Source organism: Gavia stellata, chromosome 3, assembly GCF_030936135.1.
Source record: "Gavia stellata isolate bGavSte3 chromosome 3, bGavSte3.hap2, whole genome shotgun sequence".
Taxonomy (NCBI): Eukaryota; Metazoa; Chordata; class Aves; order Gaviiformes; family Gaviidae; genus Gavia; species Gavia stellata.
The window spans coordinates 90,051,263-90,077,881 of NC_082596.1; the positions used below are offsets into that span (position 1 = coordinate 90,051,263).

At 42.0% G+C, this 26,619-nt stretch overlaps 2 protein-coding genes across 2 annotated transcripts in view; one reads left to right on the forward strand and one right to left on the reverse strand.

The window, feature by feature from the left end:
• The window catches only part of DROSHA (drosha ribonuclease III), a 79,289-nt gene extending 78,923 nt beyond the window's left edge, over positions 1-366 (reverse strand). Inside the window, exon 1 of the mRNA XM_059815245.1 lies at positions 343-366. The gene's annotated coding sequence lies outside the window, so the exon portion shown is untranslated. The remainder of the gene's footprint in view (positions 1-342) is intronic.
• Positions 367-507: 141 nt separating this feature from the next.
• Positions 508-15,744, forward strand: C3H5orf22 (chromosome 3 C5orf22 homolog). The gene is made up of 9 exons (XM_059815269.1): positions 508-606; positions 3,130-3,275; positions 4,464-4,613; positions 7,326-7,782; positions 9,749-9,811; positions 12,014-12,135; positions 12,480-12,546; positions 13,142-13,281; positions 14,666-15,744. The coding sequence occupies exons 1-9, from the start codon at positions 508-510 to the stop codon at positions 14,796-14,798; spliced, it is 1,377 nt and encodes a 458-aa protein (XP_059671252.1). The 3' UTR covers positions 14,799-15,744.
• The last annotated feature ends 10,875 nt before the right edge of the window (positions 15,745-26,619 follow it).

Below are 26,619 nucleotides of genomic sequence, written 5' to 3' on the forward strand. Positions count from 1 at the left end.
CCCGGCGGGGCAGGCTCTGCCGCCCTGCCTTCCCGCCGCACGGCCCCGCTCCCCAGACGGAGAGGCCTCCCCGGCCGCAGGCCGGCCGGGCAGCTGCCGCGGGAGGTGCTGCCGGCAGGGACCGCCTGGGCCCCGCCACCCCGACCCCCACCAGCACCGAGGGGCTCGCCGGCGCCGACGCGCCTCCCCTCAGCGCCACAGAGGACCTGCCGCTGCCGCCCCCCCGGCCCCAAACCCGCCGCGCGGGGGAACCACGGCACCGCTAACAGAGCGCAGCGGCCCGAGGGAAGACCCCGCCCGCCCCGCAGCCCCCCAGCTGGCAGCCTGGCCCGCCAAGCTCACCTGGCGCACCGCCGCCGAAGCCCGCCCGGCCCACAGCGCACCGGCTCCGGAAGAGGAAAGTGGTGGGAGGGCGCTGCGGACGGAAGTACCGCCCGCCGGGAGGGAGGGAGGGAGGCTGGGCCGCGCTCCAGGCCTTCGCCCTGGCCGGCCTGTGGCCGCTGCGGCATGAGCGGCCCCGCGGCGGGCGGCAGGGACCGGTCCCGCGGGGGCTGCCTGCGGGCCTACCCGGCGCTGCCGGTGTGGGTGGTGGAGGACCACCAGGACGTGAGTACCCGGCGCTGGGCGGGGGGGCTGGGCTGGGCTGGGCCGGGCGGTGGAATGAGGAGTCCCTCGGGTAGTGGCTTCGTGTGTTTCTTTCTCCGCGGTGTGGAGGCTTGGTCTGCTAGGTGGAAGCGAAGGGAGGTGCCGGCGCCAGCCACGCACAGACCTTAAACCTGCCTTCTCTTTCACTGATGAAACATAAATGCAGTTCAGTGCTCAGGTGACTTGAATTCCCTTCTTCATTCAGTGATTCAAGTTAATTAATGCCATGATGGGATTTTGGCATCTTTTTAACCAATTATTGCTAACTTTTTTCTTTTTTTGGGTCGTAGTTGCTGTAGTTAAAAGGAAATCATACCTACATTACCCTGCTCTTAGAATTAGCTAGGCATCAGTGCAGTACTTGCAAACTCAACCCTACACAGTGTATGACATGTCGACAGCAAATTGAGAAAAATAATCACATCTTAACAAGTAGAATGACCACCACTTGATGAGAAATGTTAAATTTGGAGCTTTCCTTTTTTTAGTTAAGTAATTAAACAAAGGGGCTTTTGAACAGCTTTTTCTGGTTTCCCATATGGTTTGTCTATAGCAGCGTAAGCTGAGGCCTTCGTCCTAAGTAAACAGGTTCTTTACCCAGTGGTGCAGAAACCTGCTGGTTTCTCTGAGGATTGGTAGGGGCATGAAGATCTCGTGGAGATAAAAATGAAAAATATTAACGCTATCAGTGTCTTGCAAACAGAAGATTTTAGTGTAATAAAGTTTATTAAAGAAAATAATGTTCTGAACTTGTAACTACATAGTTTAACACCGGTCATTTTTGCTAAGACTCGCTGAAATATATGATGCTGTGATAGCTGGTTTTCCGTGGTAACCAAGGACTAAGAGTGTCAATGTGACAGAAGTACTGAAATAATGACTATTAATGATTTGTCTTTGTTTTACTCTCTATACTTCTGTTTTCAATTAACTTAACAAAGTCTATTCATACTAACTATATATGCTGTGTTTTCAGTATGTGTGCGTCTATGCATTGGTCTATCTTGCATAAAGCATATATGGCCTTTCATCCCAAAGTGTAAGAACATCACAGAAACTTTACATGGTCCTTTGCTGACACTGATGTTCCTCTAGGGCAGGATGTCGCTAGATGTATCATATGTTGATTAAAAATAACAGCTGATGTAAAGGAAATTTTGTTCTTAATCCAAAGCAGGAGAACTTGCAAGGTTAGAGATCCTAGGTGCTCGTGTCTTCCTCTGTCCTCTCCTAGTCTCACAATTTGTAGTAACATTTACCTGAGATGTAACCTTAACTTTAATTGCAAAGATTGTAGGTTGTCAGATAGACCAGATTACTTCCTTTTTCCAAAGAAGTAAAAGTCATGGATCAGGGAACCCTTATTATTTTTAACCTTGTTCTATCTATTATTGCAGTAGTATACATATAACTGTATATGTAGTGGATAAACTGAGGAATTTATTATAAGACAGATGGAATACAGTCCAAATTTCAGCGATCAGTCATGTTTTATGGTAATGCCCATGCAGTACACAGGATTTGTCATCTTAATCAGTTTTATGCCAAAAAATTGGCTCAGTTTCTGTTGTAATGTAGAGATCGTGTAATTTTTGTTGCCCAGTCCTTTTACAGTTTTCACCTTCCCTGTATGATAGGGCTGTGATTCACAGTCCTTGCTGGATTTGTTCTGGCAGCTAAGGCAGTTACTGTCCCGTAACTGTAGGAGGGACTCCATGTACTGCAGTTCAGTGTAAGAGGTATCATGAATCAGACATCAGTTTTCTCATTTTACCACCCTACATTATTGCACTTAAGTGGTTTGCTACGCTATAAATTGTTGAGTTGCCTTATCTCCTGTTTTTCCCACCTTTGAGTGAAGACCTTCAGCAGGGGATACAGTTGGGCAGTTGAGAAAGGTAGTTTCTTTATGGCAGCCGCTATATCATGTAGGGATTAGGAATTAAACCCTTTCTTCAAGGGGGATAGGTTAAAATATCAGCTATAGTTTAAATGATGGTGGGGTCAGTTTTCATTCTCTATCAGTTAACTTGCAAAACACAAGTAATGAGATGTTTTTATTTCCACAGCACCCATGCGTGGTTAGGAAGCTTTATAGCATGGAGAAGGCAATGCAGGGGCAATGTTCTGCAGAAGAGGAAAGGCATTCCTGGGGTTCAGCTGTAAATGAAAAAAACTAGGAATTTAATTGAATGATTAGTGAGAAGAACTTCTGCAAACAAGACGTTCTATAAAGAAAGAGGGAGTAGAGCTATGATTCTTCAGCAGCTTCTCATGTGTGGAACTCTTAGGCACATAAAGATTACCGTTCATGAGCTGTCTTGCCATGGGAGTTGTTTCTCCTTTGTATTGTTTTCTCTCTCCTCCTCCCTCTGACTTAAATTCTAAAGGAATAAGAGTGGGACTAGTGTTTTTGCCGTTAAAGCCGTTGCATTTTTCAGCTCACTGATTTCAATGGAAATATTTTTATTCATGGTGTTTTAGGTGCTGCCTTTCATCTATCGTGCCATTGGTTCAAAGCATCTTCCTGCCAGTAATATCAGCTTTGTTCATCTTGATTCCCATCCAGACCTTCTTATTCCTGTGAATATGCCTGCAGACACTGTATTTGACAAAGAAGCTCTTTTTAGGTAAGTCCTGAGTACTGCATCAGAATACTTTAAGTCTGCTTCCTGCTGCCTTCATTTACAGTCAATATTGGTATGACTGCATAGGACGTGTGAACAAAAGAGGTATAAGTCAGCCTCAAGTTGTATCTTCTGTCTTTTCACTTTTGCTGAAAACTTTTTTTGGATGAAGAAAGTTATGTTTGTGTTCTTTGAATGTGGTCGAATATTTAAGTCACATATCAAGCCATTTAAGACTTACAAATTTACTTTGTTTAGTTGCTCAGTAGTATATTATGTTATTAGGCCAATTAGTAGTTCCTCTGAGTAACAGGACAGCACCCTGAGTGGATGCTTTATGTCTGAAGAGCTGTGGTTTCAAAACAGCCTTTCTCTCTTCATACCGAAAAATTGACTTTGAGATTGAAATAACATGTCCTATGTTGACATGGTGAATATGTGAAGTTGAACAAGATTTTCCTATTAAGATCATTAAGACCAGTATTTTCCCTCAACTTCTTAGGTAGGTAACAAGCCACAGAGTGATATTTGCTATTGTCTTTCTTTTCCTGTTTTAAAATAAGTATCAATTGCTTCAGTGTTACGGTGATTTACAGCAATGACAAGATGATGTAATTGTTACGTAAGTAATTGTATCATGCTACCCGTAGTCAATATTTTGTTTTCTTTGTTGGATGAATAAGAAGTTTTGTGGGCTATAAAAAAATGGGGTGTCGGTAATCAGGAAAGTTGCTATTCTGTAGGTGCTGATTGACTCACATTAATTAGTGAGATTATATTTAAAATCTACTTAGAGCAGTTTACAGTAAAACACTCCCTTGAGGTCAGTTTAAAGTTATTTAGAACAGTGTTGATGATGTTCCTTGTACTGTGCTCTGTGTGATGTATCAAGAGAAATAGGATGACAAATCCATGTAGTTTATAATCAAAGTGCCTTACTAAGAGTGAAACTGATTGCAGTCTGTAATCCTAACTTTTTAAATGCTACTGTAGGCATTTTTGGTCTGTCTTACAAATAAAGATTTCCCTCTTTTTGTTTCTTTGATGATGTGAACCTTACACAGAGTACTAATTTCAGATTATTTGCATGGGGTTTTTCAAGATGTGGAAGATGTTTGTTGTGTTCTTGACCACGTTTTACTTACAGGGAAAGTAACAGTATTATCTCCAGTCTTTTTCCATTCATTACAGTGAATTAAGTATTGAGAACTGGATTATGCCTGCTGTTTATGCTGGCCATATTTCTCAAGTAGTATGGCTTCACCCACCCTGGGCTCAACAGATCTCGGAAGGAAAACACAATTTTTTAATTGGGAAAGACATATCAACAACTACAATCAGGTAAATCGTCTGCTGTCATAAGCTGATAATATAAATAATATCGCTACAGCTTTTCATGGGTGGTTTTTTTGTATTCTTGGATAAAGATGAAAATTTAATGTACTTGTGAGTTCCTTAGGACCTAATGTGATTGACTGTTTGTGTGAGTGGGTACAGTTAAATTTGTGCCTTAAATTCTTTTTTTTTTATAGGTAATTCTAGCTATTCATATTTCATTTCAGCTACTGAAGTTTTAAATTAGTTCTCTTCATTAAAGTCAAAATCTCAGAAAGCAGTAATTTTTAACAGAGGTTTTGAGTGAAGAGGGCAGCAGTTAGATCCTCCTCAGTCCTCCCTTATCAGGACAAAACAAACCCAGTTCCCTCAGCTTCGCTATCATGTACTCCGGCCCTCTAACACCTTAGCAGCCCTTCTTCAGTTTGTTGTCATCTCTCTTGTCCTGGAAGCCCAGACCGGGGCAGAGTATGTCAAATGTGACCACACTGGTGCTGAATAAGAGGAGAAATCTCTCCCCTTCCCTCCCCTTGATGATTCTGTTTTTCTCGTGTATGGTTTTTTCACAGAATCACAGAATCACTAAGGTTGGAAAAGACCTGTAATATCATCAAGTCCAACCATAAAAAAAAAAAAAACCCAAAACCAAAACCACCCACAAACCACAAAATACACCACAACCCACACCAAAACAACCCACCCACACCACACAGCACCATGCCCATCAAGCCACATCCCACAATGCCACATCCACACGCTCCTTGAATACCTCCAGAGAGGTGTGTGTGTATATATATATATATATATATATGTACTCTACCACCTCCCTGGGCAGCCTGTTCCAATGTTTCACTACTCTCTCAGTAAAGAACTTTTTCCTAATATCCAACCTGAACCTCCCCTGGCGCAACTTGAGGCCATTTCCTCTTGTCCTGTCACTAGTCACTTGGGAGAAGAGGCCAACACCCACCTCTCTGCAACCTCCTTTCAGGTAGTTGTAGAGAGCAATGAGGTCTCCCCTCAGCCTCCTCTCCTCCAGAGGGTTTTTTGAGTTAAACTTCTAGTTAAGCACTGAAACAGGTACACAGGCAGACAGAGAATTCTCCATTCTTTGATAAAGTCAAAATTCAACTGGACGAGGCCCTGGGAAGCCTCACCTAGCTTTGGAGTTAGTTCTGCTTCAATCAGATGATTGACAAGAGACTTCCAGATGTCCCTTCCAATCTTAATCATTCTGTGATTCGAGTTCTGGCGACAGCCCCTCATAATTCTGTGGGATGCAGTCAATGACAATTTTGCATTCACCATATTCACTGGATTGTGATTTTGTACAGCTTGAATGGACTTTTACAAATTATGTCTCTTGCCAGCATATCAGAATAAATCTTTTGAAGCAAGTTTAACAGAAGACAGCAGAGAAATGCTTTGTTTTACCACCTAAAAACACAGAAGCTCTACAATTCTGAATCTGAGGCCTAAGGTAAACCTAAATAATAAGACAAAAACTAGTGCTTTCAGTTACATTTAACCATGAGAACTTGCACACATATAGAAATACTTCATGATGACTGAATAGCTCTCCCACAGATCCTCTGGTTGCCTTAGCAACCTTGAAATCAACATTTTAAGCTGCCTTTTGAAGACAGTCAGGTGTCTTTTCTTCAGGTTCTAGGCTTACAAAAATCATGAAGGAAGAAAGGGAAAGAGTCCTCAGAAATAGGAACTTCCTAAAATTTTTGTTAACAATAGGTGGCTGGACAGGCCAGATACCTTAGTTAGTGTCCCACTAAGAGGAAGGCTGTAGCATGACCTCCTGTTAAACCCTGGAGAATTTCTAAGAATAAGCCCTGTGAATGCCCCATCAACAAGATGAAGTTGTGATCCAGGCTCTCATCTTAGCAGGCTTAGGATAATCCAGCCACAAGACACAGGGGAACTAAGCTTCAATTTCTGCTGCTCATGAAATTATTTGTCTTTGTGGTTGACTGATGATGATACCCTGTAATGAAATGAGGCCTTAACACAAGTGTGCAGAAGTCCACACTTCTTCTTAAACTTGTTATTTAACCTGAATTTATGATGCTTAAATTTCAATGTACTGAAATATGGCTTGAAAATAATATTCTTTGAATTTTCACTGTAAGCAGAGTTTTTAGCGTCGGTTTTTGTTTGTTTGTTTTTAATTAAGTGGATTCCTTTGATATGTAGCTATTCATCCTTGAGCTACCTGCTCTCCCGCACATAGAGCAGGGAATCTATATTGGTGGTAAAGAAAAGTTAAATGCTACCTATTAATTCATAATATTTTACTTCTACTGAATCAATATCCATGGGTTTCAGGGCAATCTCAAATACAACTAACAATTTTCCTTAAAAAATAGGCAATCCAAGACAAAATATCCATAGCTTTGCAGTCTTATATGCCATAGTATTGACAATATCTTGCTAAATTCTGAATGTTGTCTTTAAAATGCAATTCAATGGCAAATTAATCTTAGTAGCATGTAATGTAGAATCTTTTTCTTATCCATTAAAAACTATAAAAACTTCAATTTAAAAACCTGCAGATTAAAATAAATAATTTTGTGTACAGAGTTTTATTGCTTTTGTTACCCATCAATCAGGTATTCATTCTTCTCAGAATGCCTTAAGTGTACATGCTTTTTCCTAAGCTCTTTGCAAAGATGTATATTAACTGTGAGTTCTTGTCAATTGCAGGGTTACAGGTACAGATCATTACTTTTTAAGTGATGGTCTTTATGTCCCTGCTGATCAGCTAGAAAACCAGAAGCCTTTAAATTTACACGTCATTCTCATCAATCCTACTGAAGTATCAAACAGCCAGGAAGAAAATGGCGAAGTAGCATCTGCTAAGAGACTGAAGCTACACACAGATGACATAGCAAGCACCGCTTCTGCCTGTTCATCAGTGGCTCCTGGTGACTTTGATCACCCAAGTTTGAAGACAAAGGAAGTACAAAATGCAAGTGCCCTGAACAAGGCAGAAACATTGTCAGAGTGCTCAGCATCAAGCTCTTTCAGAAACAGTAAATGCCCAATAAAGGAAGTTGTTAAAGATGTCTGCCAAGTACTGCAGAAAGGGAATGCATATGTTTTAGACATTGACTTAGATTTTTTTTCAGTTAAAAATCCGTTCAAAGAAATGTACACACAGGTAAGCACGACAATGGAGAGGCGCCTTACCATTCATAAAAGAGCACCAGTCCTAGCATTTATGTCTATGGAGAAACTTTCATCTAAGCTAAATTAGCAGATCAGCTGATCACGATTAATAAATCATGTTAATATTTGAAGAAGAGACATTCTAAGGGAGTGTACGATCCAAAGAAGTTTAACAACCTAATAGGGGTAGATCCTTATATTTGAAATAGGTATTGAGTGCACATTCAAGCTCAAAGGTGTATGTCTCGCTTGTGCTTGTTGCTTGGGTCATAAAAGCTATGCTTGGGTTTCCAAAGGTAATGTTCCAAATACCCACAGCAAGATTCATCAGGGAGGGACGACAGATTGTATCACTTTTTACCCCCAAAGTGTGGTAACTTGTGCTGATGAGAGGCTGTTACTCTCATTTCCTTTGTCTGGACTGCTGCGTATAAGGGTGAGCAAGCAGCTGTTGTCTCTGATGCCATGGGTCTGAGCTTAAGACTCTCCCTTGTATTCCATTTACAACTTGGCTGCACAGCAAAAGTAGCTCACCTGTATAGAGTCATAAATATGTAGATCATCAAAGGTGTAAAGCAGCTAGCAGCTTTTCTTGATGTGAACAGGATTTTTAGAAAATAACTAATCTGCCCTGAAAATTGGGTGTGGCATTTAGGTTTACAAATTCTTCTGCAATATCCTGACTGGTTTTAGCTTTTAAATCTCTCTTTAACACTGTTTTAACTTCAGCCTATGCTGGAGAACATCTGATATCTTTGAGTTTCAGCTAGACTACTGCTTCCTTGTTCACCATAAAGAAGTGAATAGTGTCTCTAACCTCTGTTAGCTTCTGACATTCACTATTTACAATCACAGTATCTTCAGACAATGTGCAATGCCAGTTGTTCTGAATCACAAAGAGAAGCGTACGGCAAAGGGAAACCACCGTGGGGTCTTGCCATATAAGAATAAAATTCAATACCTCTATTAGGTAAAATACATTCTGAATAAAATAATGGAGGAGTTTGGGGCATTTTTTTGGTTGGTTGGTTTTTGGGGGCGGTTGGTGGTGTGGTGGTGGGGTTTTTTTGTTTTGTTTCTTGTGCTTTTTTTTGGTTTTGTGCTATGATAGGTTCTCAGTTCTAGGAACAACTTTCGGAAGTGGGCTTCTGCAGAGCACCCAGTGTACCTTTTTTGAGACAACGATTTCATTTGCAGTTAATATTTTTTAACTAGGTTCCCTCTATTGTAAATCATGGTAATTCCATTTGAAAATTTTTCGCAAGTTAACACTTGAAATATAAGGAAAAGCTAAAAAGCAAACATGTCACCAAAAAAGTCTAAAATCCAAAACATTGCCCTAAAGGTGCTTTGTATTTCTGTAAAAAATTTACTAATCTACCCTTTCTTTCTCCCTCTACTCCTGAAAAATTGAGTGTTCACCTTTTGAATGCTGTTAAATAAATAATGAGATCTGTTTATCCTTGATTAATTAAACCTTAATATTATCAAGAAGTAGGGCTGACAAGCCCCTGTAATAGTTTACTTGTGAACTTGGCCAACCAGCCTGAAGCCTTTACCTGTCTGGTTTTCATTTACAATCATATTCTTCTGTTGGTTTTGTCTGCCTAAATCCTCTATCTCAGTTTTACTCAGCATCTCATTGGGACTATTGTTCAGCAAAATGTATGTTGAATTTCAGAGACCCTTTAACTAACAGGCTGTAAACTCTTAGCTTTTAAAGCTGTGTTCTTGAAGTCAGGTTTAAAGTTAATCAATTGCAAAATGTTTGACTGAGGCCATGAAGTACTGCTTTCTCAAGCCTCACAGCCTGTTCATCACCTGCATTTATAGAGTTGTCTGCAGTACTAGAGGAATGATCTTAGTGATCAAATTCTTTTTTTGAAGGAGGAGGGCTTTGAGGATTTTGTTTCTCATTTGAAGAGCCTAATTTTTTGCCTCTTTTGTCTTTTTCAAAGACAGAATATGAGCTTTTGCAAGAGTTGTACAATTTCAAGAAGCCTCATAGAAATGCAACAGAGGTATGGTATTTCCTTGTGGTATGTATGAGGGAATGATTCCTTTGTTTTACCCAGTAAAAATGAGCTATGACAAGGAAGGAACCTATGAAAGGTGCTTAATGAAGTGGTCTCCAATTAAGCTATGCAGCATGCTGAATGCTAATCAGCAGCATCTTAGGAGCTCTTTCCTATTAAACGTTTTGGTTAAAGGTGTGAACTGCATAAATATTTAGCATGAGTGTGAAAATTAATTTTTGTAAACAAGCAGTAATTGACAAGGAAGAAATGAAAACATAGTAAGTCATCTGCAATCTTGTTCTTTTTATGGCTCAACAGAGCTTTGGTTTGGGGGTTGTTTGGTTTTTGGGGGGGGTTCTGTGCGTTGTTTTTTTTTTTTTCCTTTCCCTTCAGGCTCTCCCCTTCCTTGCCGTAGTTGCTCTTCCTTGATAGTCAGAGCTGTGCTTACTGCCTAACTGGTATTTTACCTATTTATTTAGATGTGGAAAGGTCAGTATTATACCACTGTAATGTAGTTCTTATTGTATGCGTTGTGTGCTTCGGAATGATGGCAATGTAAGCCTGCTGTAGCTGCCAAAATAGTCATTCAGCCCTGAGCCCAAACCATGGAGACAGCCATGTTAATGGTCATTACACCAAGTCATTTTTAAACAAGATCTTGTCTTTGCTTTTGTAATCTCATCTGAACACCATTACAGAGAGATTCAAGACATATAATTATCACAGATTAATGAATCCTAATTAATATGTGTGTATAAAGAAATGGAGATATGTGGAAGAATGTCAAATTGATTTTCATGTTTCTTAAGTCAATCAGCAATAAAACCAGGTATCTATTTAAAAGGTAGTTAAATGTGAAAGTGGTAAACGCTTGTGATTTAAGTTCCCAATATGATTTCAGGGTATAAGTTATTTACAAAAGCCATCAAGTTTATAGGAGGCAACTGAAATAGTTAGCAGACAGTGAGTAATGTATAGGTATAGAACTGAACAAGGCAAGACCAGATTCATGGATGGTTTTATAGTGAGATAGTCAATTTAAAGGGTTTGAAGGTAGAAAACTAGTGAACTTTGTGTTCTTCAAAGTTTCAGAAAATATCCTAGGTGTCTAGTCTCTTAAAATCTGTTCTTGTAGTTCCAGAGTACAGTTAGATGTACTTTTCTATCATACTACAAGATAATAGTGTGTTGTTTGGGGATTTTTTGTTTGGTTTTGTTTTTTAAGTAGTAAAGAGGGGGATCGAATGTGTCTTTAAGGTTAGTTACTGGTGTTGCTTGGAAAAGTATTTTATTCATACCCCAGGGAAGGATCATAAAGCTGTACTTCATGAATGGTTTATACCCTGAGCTCCTCTTGAAAATTAGCCCAAAGTTGACATCACTGGCCAAAAGAAGCAGCATCTGTTATATGATACAGCCAGCAGAATCCTAAGGGGAATTGTTATGTTCTTAATTGTTAGCCATCTATTCCAACGTGCTTTTTAATGATTTTCCTTCACACACCACTGCACTGAGCATTTTTAATACCAAATATGCCAAGCATTGATTTCATTTTATATGTTATGTAGGATCTATTTCTGCAAATGTTTGCATGCACAACTGTATTCATGTATGCTGCATCACTCTGAGAAGATTGCCACTTTATGTGTTGGAACTTTTTAAGAAAGGGCATAAACCTTTGCACGATCAGAGCAATAACTGACATTTTAAATTCATTCCATGTTTTTTCAGGCACGCAGTGTTGAAACAACCTCAAAGCGTCAAATAGCCCATTTTGTTTTTCTGAAAATACATTTGATTTGATAATACTCTTTTTTTTCTTAAACTTACAAAATTAAATTCTCTTTTCATTATAAAAATGTAAATACTCATCTGAGCATTTCAGTGCTATAGAAACAAATCCAACAATTAGTCATATACATTTTCTTAGCTCTCCCTGGTGTATTCTACCAGCATGTAGATGTAGCTTTTTTTATTTGTTGTGGGAAAGACAGAGCAAAGAGAGGTGATTTATTCTGGAGGTATAACAGCTTCTGCAGGCATTTATTCTGATCCTCTTGAAAAGGTGTTCTGTAGTAATGAATCAGTTGTTGCTGATTCCCCACTTCCAGTAGATCAATAATGTCAGAATTTAAATCATAGGGTAAGCCATGACTTTCTTAGTTCTTTTTTTCCTAACATACTTTTATATGTGCTTATTTAAAGGAGGGCTTGCTGGATTGTGTTGAAAACCGTGTTCATCAACTAGAAGATCTGGAAGCAGCATTTGCAGATTTGTGTGACAATGATGATGAAGAGACCCTACAGAAGTGGGCTTCGTATCCTGGGTAGGGGATTTCTAAATAGCTTAAAATGCAAACAGTAGCTTAGGAACTGATTAGCCCAGCACTTTGCTAACAGAAAGGTGGAGAAGCTGGAGGTCTTGCCAGAGGGAGGTATGAGTATAGGCGCTTTCTAAGAAAGTCCTGGTGAAACAGTACAATGGTACTGATAATTTCCATTTTTCTTAGGTGCAAGATGACACAGAGGGGCAAATTTCATTTTCAAATCCTAGGCCGTGATAAGTTCTACTTTTTTTTTTTTTCTCTCTCTCTCTTTTTTTTAATCACTTAAGGTAAATATATGTTTCCAACTGTTTATGTAACAAGTTTTGGTTTTGTTTTAACTCCAGAATGAAGCCACTTGTTCAACTAGTTCACAGTTTGAAAACCAGGATGGAAAGCCCAGACTACGAAATGGTAGGTGACTAGGTAAAAGAGCAGAAAGTAGACAGATTTCAAAAGCATAGCTTCAACAGGGAGAGAAAAGATGCTTCATTTCAGACTTGCTTCTTGATTCAGGACTTTGTGAGATTTTGGTAGTTTTCCTTTTTTTTTTTTTTTATGTCTTATTACTTAGGCCAGCTTTTCTTTTTAAGGCTTCTAAAATTCTACTCTGCTTGTCTATATCTAGGCAACATTAATGTGATCTTTCAGGACTGTGACATCTCAGGCTGCTTCCTGTGAAAGAAGATTTCATTTCACCAGGGTCTGTTGATACATTTTATAGAACTTAAGGTACCTATTTGTGAAAGATCAGACCTATCATCTTCAAGGGCTGCAGCATACTCTGAATTCATAGGAGAGGTACAGATAATGAAACAATCCATAAAACCTCCAGAATTTTTTTTTTGTTTGTTTAAAGAACAAATTGGAAAAAAACCCCAACTCTTACTGTCTGAAGAGGTGTACGTTACCTACTGGGCTAGGGATGGTATCTTAAGAGACTTTTTACACAGGTAAGCTATATCAGTAATTCATCAACAGAAATTAAATCTGTTTAATTTACATGTAGGTCCATCAGGCTGGTCTGACCTGTGATTATATGGAGCTTCCTCACCATGTTAGCACTGAAGAGGAGATCGAAGGCCTTATACAGTCCCTTAAAGTTTTACTAAAAGATATGCCTAAGCCCACACTTGTGACAGTTGCTCGGTAAGATTATGTAGATACTTTTACTTTAAAACGCTCAGACTGTGCTTATGAAGCTAAATGATTGTATCAATATAGCACTGGTTGGCACATCTTAAATTCTGTCTTAAAGTGGAAGCCTTACAGTGTAGTGAAAATTCACATTTGAAAATGTTGATCATAAGGCAGTGACAGTATCTACACAGCTAAGGGAAGGTTCTGTGCTGATGGCCAGTTTTAGTGGGCTTTAGAGTAGCTAGCACAAATTTCAAAAGTGGTGAAAACATGATGACTGAATGAGCTTCAGCACAGGCTGTATAAAGCCTGTGATGAGGCCTTGTGTGTGTTGAGATTGATAGCTGTCACTGGGGTTCATACATCTCCACTACTTCTATTACTTGTGCTAGTTAGAGCAAAGCTAGCTTGGACAAGCCTGCATGGGCTGAAATCACACCTTCCTTATTCTCTTGTTCTAGAGTTCATTGTACTACAAGATAGGATTTCTGGTTTCAGTGAAACTTCTGATGGAAGTGGTTTTCATCTAATAGGCTGAAAGGGATTTGTATTCTAGAAGGCTCTAGCAAAGCTTTGTATGGGGTAAAAGTTATGCTTCCAGGACTGTAAGAGTATTATTTGGGAGAACAGGATGGAGTTGGAGGGCAGGGACCTGGGAAAACCAGGGATCTGTCCTGGGAAAACTTATTTTGAAGACCACAGTGTATCTGTTGACAAATTGTTGTAATTTAATCACTTCAAAAATACTGTGTGCCCTTAAAGGGCAGGCAACAATAGCAGAAGCTGACATCAAACTGGTTTTGTCAACAAGAAGTAGTATGGCTAATACCTACAATAAAAGAAAGCTGTATTTCCTGTGCCAGCTGCAGGGTTATCCTCTACTGTTGCAGACAAAATACAGAATCATTTACGTAGATCTTGACAGATAAAAAAATCCAAGAAGTGTCAGCTCTGCTTTTTTACTAGTATCTGTTTGCAGTTCATTACTAGATACTGTAAATAATGTTATATCCTAGGGATTGTGAAGATTTGTTTTTCAAGTTTTCCTACCTATTTTACTACTAGCATTTGAATTTTTCAATCTTAACTTTCCACCAGACCTGTCATTAGATCATTTGCTTGAACTTTGACTGCCAATGTGTTCTGTGTCAGAGTCAGGAAGAGAGTAGAATTGGAAGGATGAATAGGTCACATTCCTAATCTGCTCCAGACTTTCTGTTCAACTTCAGGCAAACTGTTACTCTTGAAAATAGTGAGGAGGGATACTGGGAGGCAGAATTCGCCACAGTTTGAAAGTAGCTTCAGCCTAGACACAGAGCATTACAAGAATACAAAATGTGTGGTGGTGGTGATACCTGTACTCTCTCATGGTTTTTTCAATTCCTTGTTACAGATCAAGTTTGGATGAGTATTGCCCTTCAGAGCAGGTTGACATCATTCAAGCGAAGGTTCTCAATTTACTAGGTTCGGTGTACGGCACTCTGGATGTTCACTTAGATTACTCAAGCACCTCATCTTCTTTGTGACCTTTCTTCATGTATTGCCCTCTAATGCAGTGAATTAATTTAAATTGCATATTAGCTATGGTTGCAAGGGGAAAAATACCATTCTTTCAGCAGGTGGCACTAGAACCCAAGCTGACCAAGAGCTAGTTTTGAGTTGCATTGCTTTCTCCAAGTCAGCTGCATCTGAACTGTTACCTGTTTGGCTCTGTTCAGATTAGTTCTGTGATTATTATTTTCACTGTCTTTCTTCTTAAAATTGGTGCAAGAAAAACTACTTTTTATCCATAAAACGTATTTTTTCACCTGATTTCTTTAAGTGTCTGTAAAAAAAATAAGATACGTGTAACTTCTTAAAATAAATGGATTTCTTCATGTAATTAAACTTTTTTTGATGGTAAGTAACAGACATGTTCCTGAGTTGCATTGTACCTTTTAAAAAATTATCTCAATAATGCCATTAAGACTTTAGGTTTACGTAGTAATCTTTCTTAACTGCTGCGTTCGAGATGACCAGGCATCCCTCTTATCATTTCTCTAGAGCAGCTTATGGCTTCTGCCCCATCCACAGAGTATCATTTATATTTCTACTCCATTGCATTATTGTCTTATCTTGCCTTAGAGTATTTCATTGGTGACTCAGATAATATCTCTAATGTACAGACATTGGCTTGGTATTTTCATTTTTAAATACTTTTGAGGATAAAAAGTATGCATGCATGTACATGCTTCTATCTGTTGAATCCTGTAAGGAGCTGAATTGATGGTTTCTTCAGAAACAAAGGTTTAACTTCACTGAATTCAGCAGCAAAACCTTCTGTACCAGGTTTTTGCTCATTTCAGGATTGCTATTTGGAAAATAACTGTTTTAGAAGCATTTAATTTAGAAAGCAATGTGGTTCTAGAGATAACTGCCACTTCCAGAGGAAAAAAAATCCCCCAGGATTTATTTGGGGATGAAACTGGAACGGGAAAGATAAAATACCACCTAGAACATTGTATTAACATTGTATTAACATTAGTTAGCATTAGTATTTGCTCTACAGAGACTACTACTTCTGCGCTGTGGAGAATTATGTTAGTCCCAGAAACAGAAGTGCGCAGGGTGCGATAGCACAGTTCAGCCTGGCTAACTAATACTCTGCTTCCGTGTCCCAGAAGAGAGTATCTGGAGCACATCAGCTTGTAGCAGATGCTGGCGCCCAGGTGCAGGTGCTCAGGTCTGGCGGCAGCAGCAGCAGTGTGGGGGCCGCAGGGGCGGCCCCTGAGAGGGGCGGCCGGGGCTGCCCCCTGCCGGACACAGCCGGTTCCCGCCGGCTCCAGCGGCCCCAGCGCAGGGCACAGCTGAGCCCCTCAGCCGCGGCGGGAAAGCCCCTGTGAGAAAGGGCGAAAGGCTGCCCGGCAGCCAGGGCTGAGGGAAGCGGGGTGAGAAACAGCCCTGCGAGCCCCGAGGGGAGGGCGGGAGGAGGGGAGGAGCAGCTCCAGGCGCCCCAGCAGAGATCCCTGCGGCCCCAGGAGAGACCCAGGTGGGGCAGGTGTTTCCCTGCAGCCCGTGGAAGAGGACTATAGTAGAGGAGGTGGATATTTCCTGAAGGAACAGCAGCCCATGGAGCACCCCATGTTGGAGCAGGGGAGAAGTGTGAGGAGGAAGGAGTAGCAGGGAGGAGCTCTTACCCATCCAGTCCCATCACGGTCCCTGAAGCTGCCCAGAGTGTTTCCTCGGGGCTCAGATATCCAGGGGCTGGCCCAGACAAGACACAGCGCCTTAGAGCCATGGCTGTAACCAGGGGGACTTCCCACCCTCCCTTGGGTCTGTCCTGCACTGGCTTTTCTTGCTGCCGGGATGTGGCCAGGCTCTCAAGTCCGCCCAGTCCCAGGGATGTAGCCCTGCCACTGACTCGCTAATGCTCCAGTTGTTTCCAAAGGGAGTAATGGTGGAAATGGGAAGGGCCTTGGCCATATAGGGCAATGCAATGAGGCAGACAACCCTCACAGGATAGCTGGAGGGAAGGAACAGAGGGGAAAAGTTGGTGCTGATGAGCCGGTTGTCTGGCCTGTGTTTCTGACTACAAGAGGAAAGATACCTATCAGTCCTCTAATGAGCTCTTCATTTATGAGTGTGGTGGGTTAACCCCACCATCCAATCTAGATGATCTAGATTTATATCTAGATAAATAGACATGGAATTAATTTACGACATTGAATAAAATCAGTTTCTTGGCTCAATTCCTGATCCACAGCCCTGTTGCTTCACTGCTATCCCATGGTTTAGCCACGATTAAACAAAGGCTTCCTCACTAAGCCATCTGTGGATAGAGGGAGCTGCCTGTGTGGAAGGCAGTAGTTGAGGCACAGTATTTTCACTTTGACTTTCACAGACTCATTATTTATATAGTCTTTTGCACACTTCACAACACTTAGTTCTAACGAACCTTCATTAATTATCACAGCATAACAGCATATCTTAATGCAGTGGGTGTTTTGAGGATAGTGTTACGGGGTTTAATTAGAACTTCAAACATCAGCTATGCCTTAAGATCACACTTCATTTTCATTACTGTTCCAAAATCTGTCATCACCAATCGCCTGTTCTGCCAAGTAACTAAATAAAACTAGGATTTCTTGGTACTGTCATAGTGCAGGATATTTTGTTCCCTTGTCTGAGTTACCTGTCAAGAAGGAGAGTAGCTAGTTTTTAATAAAGATTTGCATCTCCTATGACAGTCAAGTCCTAACAGCAGTACTACATTGACTGCAGCCTGCAGATTTCTGTTCACCGACATCCTCAGGCACCCAGGCTTATGTTGAGTTTAAATACTGCTAGCCATGGTGACCATTGACTGATAGCTACTGAGGTTCTGGTACATAGAGTACTCCAATAAGAACATAAATTTTAGCTTCAAGATAAGCAGTGATACATCACTGCAGAATTACCATTGCTTCATGAACATAAATGTACACTGGTATCACTGCTGAAGTAGACAAATGGGCCTTCCAAACATCAAGTAAATAGAAAAGAAAACATGAAAAAGATCTTACTGCAAAGAAAGAACTTCAAGATATCGTCTCGGGCTAGCAGCTATTCTGAGTCTGTGTTGGAAGAGGAAAGATGCAGGAATAGTCTCCTGGAAAGGGAACTGCAGCCCCCTCTGTTCACAGATGGCTTAGTGAGGAAGCCTTTGTTTAATCGTGGCACTTCTTTTCCCAGCTCTCAAATTACCTCAGCCATTTTGCTGTAGTATTTAGTCTCCCTCATCCTTCAGACCATGGTGAATCAGATGATCAGACTCACATATAAGGCCAGTTAAATGAGAAGTGTGGAGAGGCAGAGATCTAAAGCAGAGGCTGCTACAAAAATCCGTACTAATGGCCATGGGCCATAACCAAAATGGGCATTGCTTCTCTGAAAAGCCTTGAAGCTGGCAAAAATCACACATGTGGAGTCAGGGAGCAGTGAGCAGTGAGGGCCACCCTTGGCAGTTGGATGGCACCTGCCTCCATAGGCTCCTCCTCTGGGGATAGTAAGGGAGAGGGAAGAAGAGGTGGCCAGGCTCGCCACAGGGTGTGGGTAGGCTCTCCCCCATTTGCTGGATGCACCTTCTGACAGCGGTGGCCAGGTCCGGCAGGCAATGTTCCAGGTCCTGCGGGGAGGTCAGCCCCGGCCATCTCACCTGTGGGGGCCTCCATTGGCCCTAAGCCACAGCGGGCCCTAAGGGCTCACTCTTCCCACCCAGCTTGTGCAGCCAGTTTCATGAACTGACACTGTACAGCCCAATGGCCAGGCCCCATGGCACTCAGATCGGGGAGAGTCATGGGGGCAGGCCCTGGTAGAGTGCAAGGGCTGTGCCTGGCAATGGCCCGCTCAGGACCCAAGATGTCCTGAGCTGACTGTCAGGGCACAGCAATGGCGGCTGCCCCCTCCAGGCCAGGAGTGGACAGCCAAGGGTGGCCTTGGCGCGGGTCAGGCTGTGCCACAGTGACAGGGCAGAGCCACAGCACTGGAGCCAGGTGAGCAGGGCTGGATGGTGACAGCAGCAGGTCTCATCAGCAGTCCAGTGATCACTGGGCAAAAGCATGGAAACAAGCCAGGTCAGCAAGGGCTGTCAGTACCCCAGAGCCCTGATGCTGGGTGAAGGAGGAGATGTATTATAAACTAATGGAAACACCATTCACCTTCCAGAGACAGCTCTGTATCTGTGCAACGATTAAGAGGTATACTTGGATACTGTCATGAACAATGCGGCAGTGTAATATTGTCAGATCATTTTGCATCAAATCAAATAGCTTATCCTTCCCCTTTTTCCCAACACACATCCTACCTGGTGCCCCTGCAGCTCCAAAGCGTGCTATGAGAAGTCCCATCTTCTTTATCCCATTTTGACAGGGCTGATTATTGTCTTTCTGATTCTAAGTCCCTTTTAAAAATTATGATTATAATACTGTGTCTTTGTTCAGTAAACAGTTCAACCCAGTGAGTATATTAGGGAGGCTTTCGGTAGTCCTGGTCCTGTCTTACTGGACAATAAAGCAGATACATGTTTACTTAATAGTTCTATTAATGTGTTACAGTCTTTTTCATGTTCCCCTAGAGGGTTCTTCTCAGTAAAATAAATTTATTCCTAGCCTATATTGTGGTAATCTGTGGTGAGTTTAACATCATAAAAAAGCACATTTATTCTTTGTCTCAATCTTTAGGCTATGAAACAGCTGAATAGGGACCATGAGATACTTCTCTAAGAAAGGGCAGTAACCTTACTGGCTTTGTGGTTGTGATGGCATTGCCTAAATGGATGATAGCATGACAGGTTCACAGAAGCAACTGGCAGTTTATTATCAGTGTGGAAAGATTTCAGATCCCTGTTTTCTCTGGGTGCTGATATGTGATGATGCTAACTGCTTAGCCTATCAAGCCAAAAGTTGCTTGGACTGATGTTTTATTTTGGAGGGGGGGCTTGGGGAAGGGAAAAAGAGGACAGACAGAAGTGGGGTTTTGTGTTTGTTCTGAAGCGCAGATCAAATGTTGTTGCAATACTGCAATGAAAACATGGCATGATGTTGTGCCAGACAGACGTCAAGCCATCCTTCTTCCTTCATTCAGAAAAGCAAAGAAGAGGGGGACTGATTTGACAGTAAATATTGCAAGGCATGTGATTTTTCCGTAAGTATCTTTCCTTGGGATGAGTAAATTACACACTGTAAAAAGCAATGGGCCCACACTTTTGTCAAATCTCACAATGTAATTAAGGCTGCTTTCTTTAAAACTGTTCCCACACACACACACACCCAACTCTTAAAGAAAGTGCCCCCAACAGCTTGGGTAAACAGGAATTCCCTTGATCTATGTGCAGTTTTACCTTCTCAGACTGTGGAGGGGCGAAGCAGTCTTGCAGCATTTCTATCAGGAGATAGGTTCTTGAGGAAGAGTATTATTTCTGCAAGAACTGCCCTTTGGGATAGCAGTGAAGCAATGGGACCGAACAACAGTGAGGACAATGGTTCATATAGGTTGGAGGTGTCACCAAGGTTAAGTTGGCCTACGGCCCATATCAAAACCACTTCCATAAAGAAAAAAAGACAGGTCATTGTCATAGGAGACTGTTCTGAGGGGAACAGAAGTCCCAATATGCAGACTAGACCCACTTCTCAGGGAAGTCTGCTGCCTCCCTGGGGCCTGGGTTAAAGATGTGGTGAGAAAACCTCCTACTCTGGTATGGGCCTCGGATTATTATCCATTATTGATTTTTCATGTAGGCAGGGACAAAGTTGCAATAAGAAGTTCAAGGATGATCAAAAGAGACTTCAGGGCCTTGGGGCACCTGGTTAAGGGATCTGGAGCACAAGCGTTTTCCTCTATCCTTCCAGGGAACGATGAGGGAAGAAACAGGAAGACCCAGCAGATCAATACCTGGCTCCATGACTGGTGTCATCGGCCATATTTTGGGTTTTTTGATCACAGGTCGGTCTACATGACACCAGGCTTGCTAGTGACAGATGGGGTACACCTGTCTCAAAGGGGGAAAAGGATCTTCACACAAGAGTTAGCAGGGCTCATTGAAAAAGCTTTAAACTAGATTTGAAGGGGGTAAGGGATAAAACGGGGCTCGCTAGTGATAAGCCATGGGGCAGCACACCAGTGTTTGAGGGACGGTGTGCTAGCGAGGTCCATCAGTTTTCTCCACAATGTGCTGAGTACACAGGAGCACATTTGAAATGTCTCTATACTAATGCAGACAGCATGAGGGATAAACAAGAGGAGCTAGAAGCTTTGGCCCAGTCCCAGAGCTGCGACATCATTGGCATAAGCAAAACCTGGTCGGATGAGTCCTTTGACTGGTGTGCCCTGATGGATGGTTATAGGCTCTTCAGGAGGGATAGGCAGGGCAGGCAAGGCAGAGCGGTGGTGCTGTGTGTAAGGGAGGGGTTGGATTATATAGCTCTGGCAGTTGGCGACGACACGTTTGAGAGCCTCTGGGTAAGGATGAAGGGGAAAGCAAATAAAGTGGATGCTGTTTTGGGAGTATACTGTTGACCACCCAGCCAGGAAGATGACACCAATGAATTATTCTATAAGGATTTAAGGGATATCACTAAATAAGCTGCTCTTGTCCTTATGGGTGACTTTGACTTCCCAGACATTGACTTGGTATTCCATACAGTGGACACAAACAGGTCCAGGAAATTTCTGAAGCACATAGAAGATAACTTCTTGGCACAGGTACTAAGGAAGCTAACTAGGAAAGGTGCCCTCCTAGATTCGTTGTTTGTAAACAGAGAGGGACTTATGGGCGAAGTGGTGATTGGTGGTTTTCTTGGTCACAGTGACTACAAAATAGTTGAGTTTCAAATTGTGGGCGATAGGAGGAAAACTGCCAGCAAAACTTCGACCCTGGACAGGGGGAGAGCAGACTTTGGGCTGCTGAAGGAGCGAGTTAGAAAGGTCCCCTGGGAATCTTCTTTTGAAGGTATCGGGGTCCATGAATGCTGGTTGCTTTTCAAGAGCCCTGTGTTGGAAGACCATGACGGGGGGGATGAGAAACTCCCAGCTGACTCTGACCTTGTTCAAGACTTGCTGCTCCAGCTGGATGCACATATGTCTACGGGGCCCGATGGGCTTCACCCCAGGGTACTGAAAGAGCTGGCTGATGTCATCGCGGGACCTCTCTCCACTACTTTTCAACAGCCTTCGGAATCTGGAGAGGTCCCAGTGAACTGGAAGCTGGAAAATGTCTCAATTTTCAAGAAGGGTAAGAAGGAAGACCCTGGTAATTACAGGCGTGTCAGTCTCACTTCAGTGCCTGGCAAAATTATGGAGAAGGTTATTCTGGGAGTTACTGAAAAACACTTGAGAGACAATGCAGTCATTGATCATAGCCAGCACGAGTTCATGAGGGGAAAGTCCTGCTTAACCAACTTAATTTCCTTTTATGACAAGGTCACCCATCTAGTCGACCAAGGGAAGCCAGTAGATGTGGTGGGTTTGGATTTGAGCAAAAAATGTCCAGCACACAGCTAGAGAAGTCCATAATATATTGGGTGAACAATTGGCTGATGGCTTGGGCTTGAAGAGCTATAGTAAATGGGGTTACACCCGCTGGTGGTCAGTCATCAGTGGGGTTCCCCAGGGCTCAATTTTAGGGCCATTGCTCTTTAATGTTTTTATAAATGATCTGGATGTAGGAATCGAACGTACATTAAGTAAGTTTGCCAACAATACTGAACTAGGAGGAGCTGTGGAGTCCCTCGAGGGTAGAGAGGCCTTACAGAGAGATCTGAATGTACTAGAGAGCTGGGCAATCACCAACTATATGAAACCTAACAAGAGGAAGTGCAGGATTCTTCACCTGGCATGGGGTAATCCTGGCTATATTTACAAATTGGGGAACAAGAGGCTGGAGAGCAGCCTTGTAGAAAGAGATCTGGGGGTTTGGGTTGATGGCAAGTTGAATGTGAGTCAACAGTGTACCCTGGCAGCCAAAAGGGCCAACCCTGTCCTGGGGTGCATCAAGTACAGCATGACTAGCCCGTCGAATCAAGTGATTCTTCCCACTCTACACTGCGCTGGCGTGGCCCCACCTCGAGTACTGTGTGCACTTTTCGGTGTGTCAGTATAAGAAGGACATCAAACTATGAGAGTGTGTCCAGAGGAAGGTGACCAGAATGGTGATAGGCCTCAAAGGCAAGACTTAGGAGGAGCGGCTGAGGTCACTTGGTTTGTTCAGGCTGGAAAGAGGAGGCTGAGGGGTGACCTCATCGCAGTCTACAGCTTCCTGAAGAGAGGCAGCAAAAGGGGAGGTGCTGATCTCCTCTCTCCGGTGACCAGTGGTAGAACATGAGGAAATGGAATGAAGCTGCAGCAGGGGAAATTCAGATTGGACACTGGGAAAAGGTTCTTCACTGAGAGGGTGGTTGGTCACTGGAACAGGCTCCCCAGTGAAGTGGTTATGGCACCAATCCTGTCAGAGTTCAAGAGGCATCTGGACAATGGTCTTAGTCATATGGTTTAGTTTTAGGTAGTCCTGCAAGGAGCAGGGAGTTGGACTCGATGATCCTTACGGGTCCCTTCCAACTTGAGATATTCTATGACTCTATGATTCTATGTGTCTGTGAAGCATGCAAAACCTTCCTTCCTAATGTTTCCTCAGTTTCTAACCCCATCACAGGATCAGGATGGGATATCTGTGGCACCCATCTCCCCATGATATGTCTTCACCTACTGGGTAGACAGAGGGACAAATGTAGTCTCTGAAGCTCGTTCCTATTCTTTATATAGAAAGATGGGCCATTTGGGAGTCAGAAATAAATCACTGCATAATAGCAAGTTGAGTGGCAAGAACGTTTGCCTCTTTGGAGCAGTTTTTACCAACCATTGGCACGTCATTCCAGTGGGAAGGAGAGTGGGGAGAAATGTGGCCTTGCAGTAGTGTTAGAGATCCAAATTCAATTATTATACATGCTCAGAAAGGCTAACAAAAATCACAAATCTGCCTCCTATTTCAACGAGCATACTTGTGATTTTGTCACAACAGTCACCTTCATCAATGGCACCTTTACACCCCTAGTTTTAAATGCAATTTTAGGAAATAAAGGAAAAGATTACACCAATGTTACCAGTTTCCTCTTACGTGCTTATGTTGTGTTGCACACTAAGACCAGCTAGTCCAGTTTTACTTCAGGACCACAGATAGTAATGTCGTCTTTTCAGTTCTCTGCTTTCATAGTCAAAAGGCACACACATTACTGAAAACACTTAAAATGAGATGAAATCTATAGTTAAGGTCTGGAAGGAGCTCAAGAAAGGGCAAAGCAAGCGTCTTTGAATTATTCTGTTGTAGAATTTTTAAACAATGTAGAAACTTGAGACATTCTTAATAGCCCCCTCAGAGTTAAAAAAGCTTTCAAAATTAAGCTATTAGATACTAAAATCACTTCCTGATGGAAAAAAGACCTTTAATTTCAATCTTGTCATAAAGTCACCTGGAAGAAGGGCCTTTAGCTGGTCCCTAGTCTATAGAGGGGCACTGGGTCAGGCTGGTCCTTCTCAGAAGATCTGACAGGAGGAATCTGCCCTCAGGTCAAGAAGGGTTCTGCAGCAGCTGGTGCCTCCTGTGATGGTATTAGAGTCCAGGCAGAGCACCGAAGTACACTTCTGGGGCATTTCTAAGCATACTGTGCAGTCTGTAGCCCTCTCTTCTGCTGTCTTCAGGTCAGAAGCATTAAGGAAGGCCAACAAGGCAAAATTAACAGTGTTTCTACATGTCTTTCTTGTCTGAGATTGGATGCTAAGTTAATTTGGCTGTACCAAAAAATTCTACCTGAAATTTCTGCCATTTGTGTCCTTCATCCTACATAGCCACTGGAAAGATGAAAGTTCATTGCTGACATGTTATAAAAAAAAATTACAGCTAGGCTTGCCTTTTCAGGGATCAAATATTTTCCTTGCTGCAGAAACAGCTTCCTGCCTGAATGGAGTATGTTAATTTCTCTCTGCAATCAGCACTGTACTAATTTCCACTCTCAGAAGCACCTGTCAGTAAGACAAGATAATTCTTATACCCATGAAAATTACCCTTCTCTAATAAAGTATGAGTGCAAAGTTTCTGAGTACCCTGAAATTCATATTAGAAAACGGTGTACAAATGAATTAATTTTGGAGATGCTGTGATAAATTAATAGACAGGCTGCTGACCTGGGGAGAAAGGATTAACTCTTCGTTTTTTCCCAAAGAGGACAGAGGGAAGGGAAGCTCAGAGCTCATGTCCAGCCTGGAAGTAGGCATCCAGGAAGGCAATCGTCCAGAAAGAAGGCAGACCTGGTGAGAAGCAGGTGCTGCTGAGCACCTTGCTGCCTGTGTTTCTGGCTGAAAAGCCTTACTGTGATTCATCTGGAAAGGGCTGAATTTATAAACCAGCATACACTCCTCTGACAGATGCTCTATGGCAATTTAAAGTCTAGCTCAAGCTCCTGTTCAGGTTCATAGTTACACCTGGTGTTTTTATACCAGTTTCCCACAAATATGGTATAATTTAATGTTTCCTTCACTTCCTTTGTGGCTATTGGTCTTTTATGGGGACTGCAACCAGCCACCTTCAGGTGGGGTTGCTTTTTGCTTATATGATTATGCAATAGCCAACTTGCAGGGCTTTAGAGGAAAGATTGGAAAGCAACCAAAAGCCTTCCCAAGAACCTGTCTGTCCATACCATTGACGAAAAACTGCCTGGTTCATCACCTATTGAATTCAGGCTAGGGTGGGTAAAACTGAATTTGACTCTGAGGGCTTAATTTTTATTATAACATGTGTTGGTGACTTTTAAAGAACCTTTGCTGAGCCTGGCTCAATTTGCTTGTTATGAGGTATCTGGCAACTACATAGCAAATAGGTTTTACAACATATAATTTGCTTGTCAAGAGTAAGTTTTTTACAGAAAAAGCATTCCTATCCAAACTTTATTCTGTCAGACCACAAGAACTCTGTCTTCATTAGGTTTTTTTGCTTGGCACAATGCAACATTTTCATCTTGCTTTCACTTACTGGCTACTTGTGGAAGGTCATACCTGTGTTTTAGATTACATTTTTTAAATTCCCACTCCACCTTTCTCTGCAAGTCACTTCAGATGACCAACAATTAATTTATTGCCTAACTCCTGTAGCTTGTTTTGCCACAGGATGACACTTGAAGAACACATACAGATGAGAAATTCCTCTGACCCACTTTACCGTGAATGTATTAATGCAAACACTTCACCAGTCAGGACCTTTGTCTGAACAAATGCAATGAGTACTCGAAGTGACAGTTTTCTTCATGGGGAATGTTTTCAGTGATCTAGATCCAGCTGTGTTTTTTTCTGTTTCTTGCAAGAGGACATCGGTGCAATATAAGTTTTTACTTATCCCAGTACCAATGGACAGTTTTGCATTTATCATTTCACATATTTCATCCAGAAAAGAAAAGAAAAAAATAAGGTACATTATAAAGAACTTCCTCAGGGTGAAGGGAAAGGTTGTCATTAAATGAATCAGAAGTACGCATTACTTACTTAAGTAATAGAGTTGAAGTATGTTATATCCTTGTGTTTGGAAAAATAAAATTATTAGAAACAAGCTTAAGCCATTTACTGTTTTGTACAGATAAGCTATTAAAGAAATGTGATCAGAATAATGCTTTTAAATACCACCATGAAGGCACCAGCATTATAATTAACTCAGTTTAAGTAAAGAATACAATAACCTTTTTTTGCAACGAATGAGCAGCTGCCAATTTTAAGAGAAGAGTGGATTTGATTTTAAATAGCACCTATAACAGCAGAGTGACTAATATAGGTATTCACTATTCCATCAACCTCTGA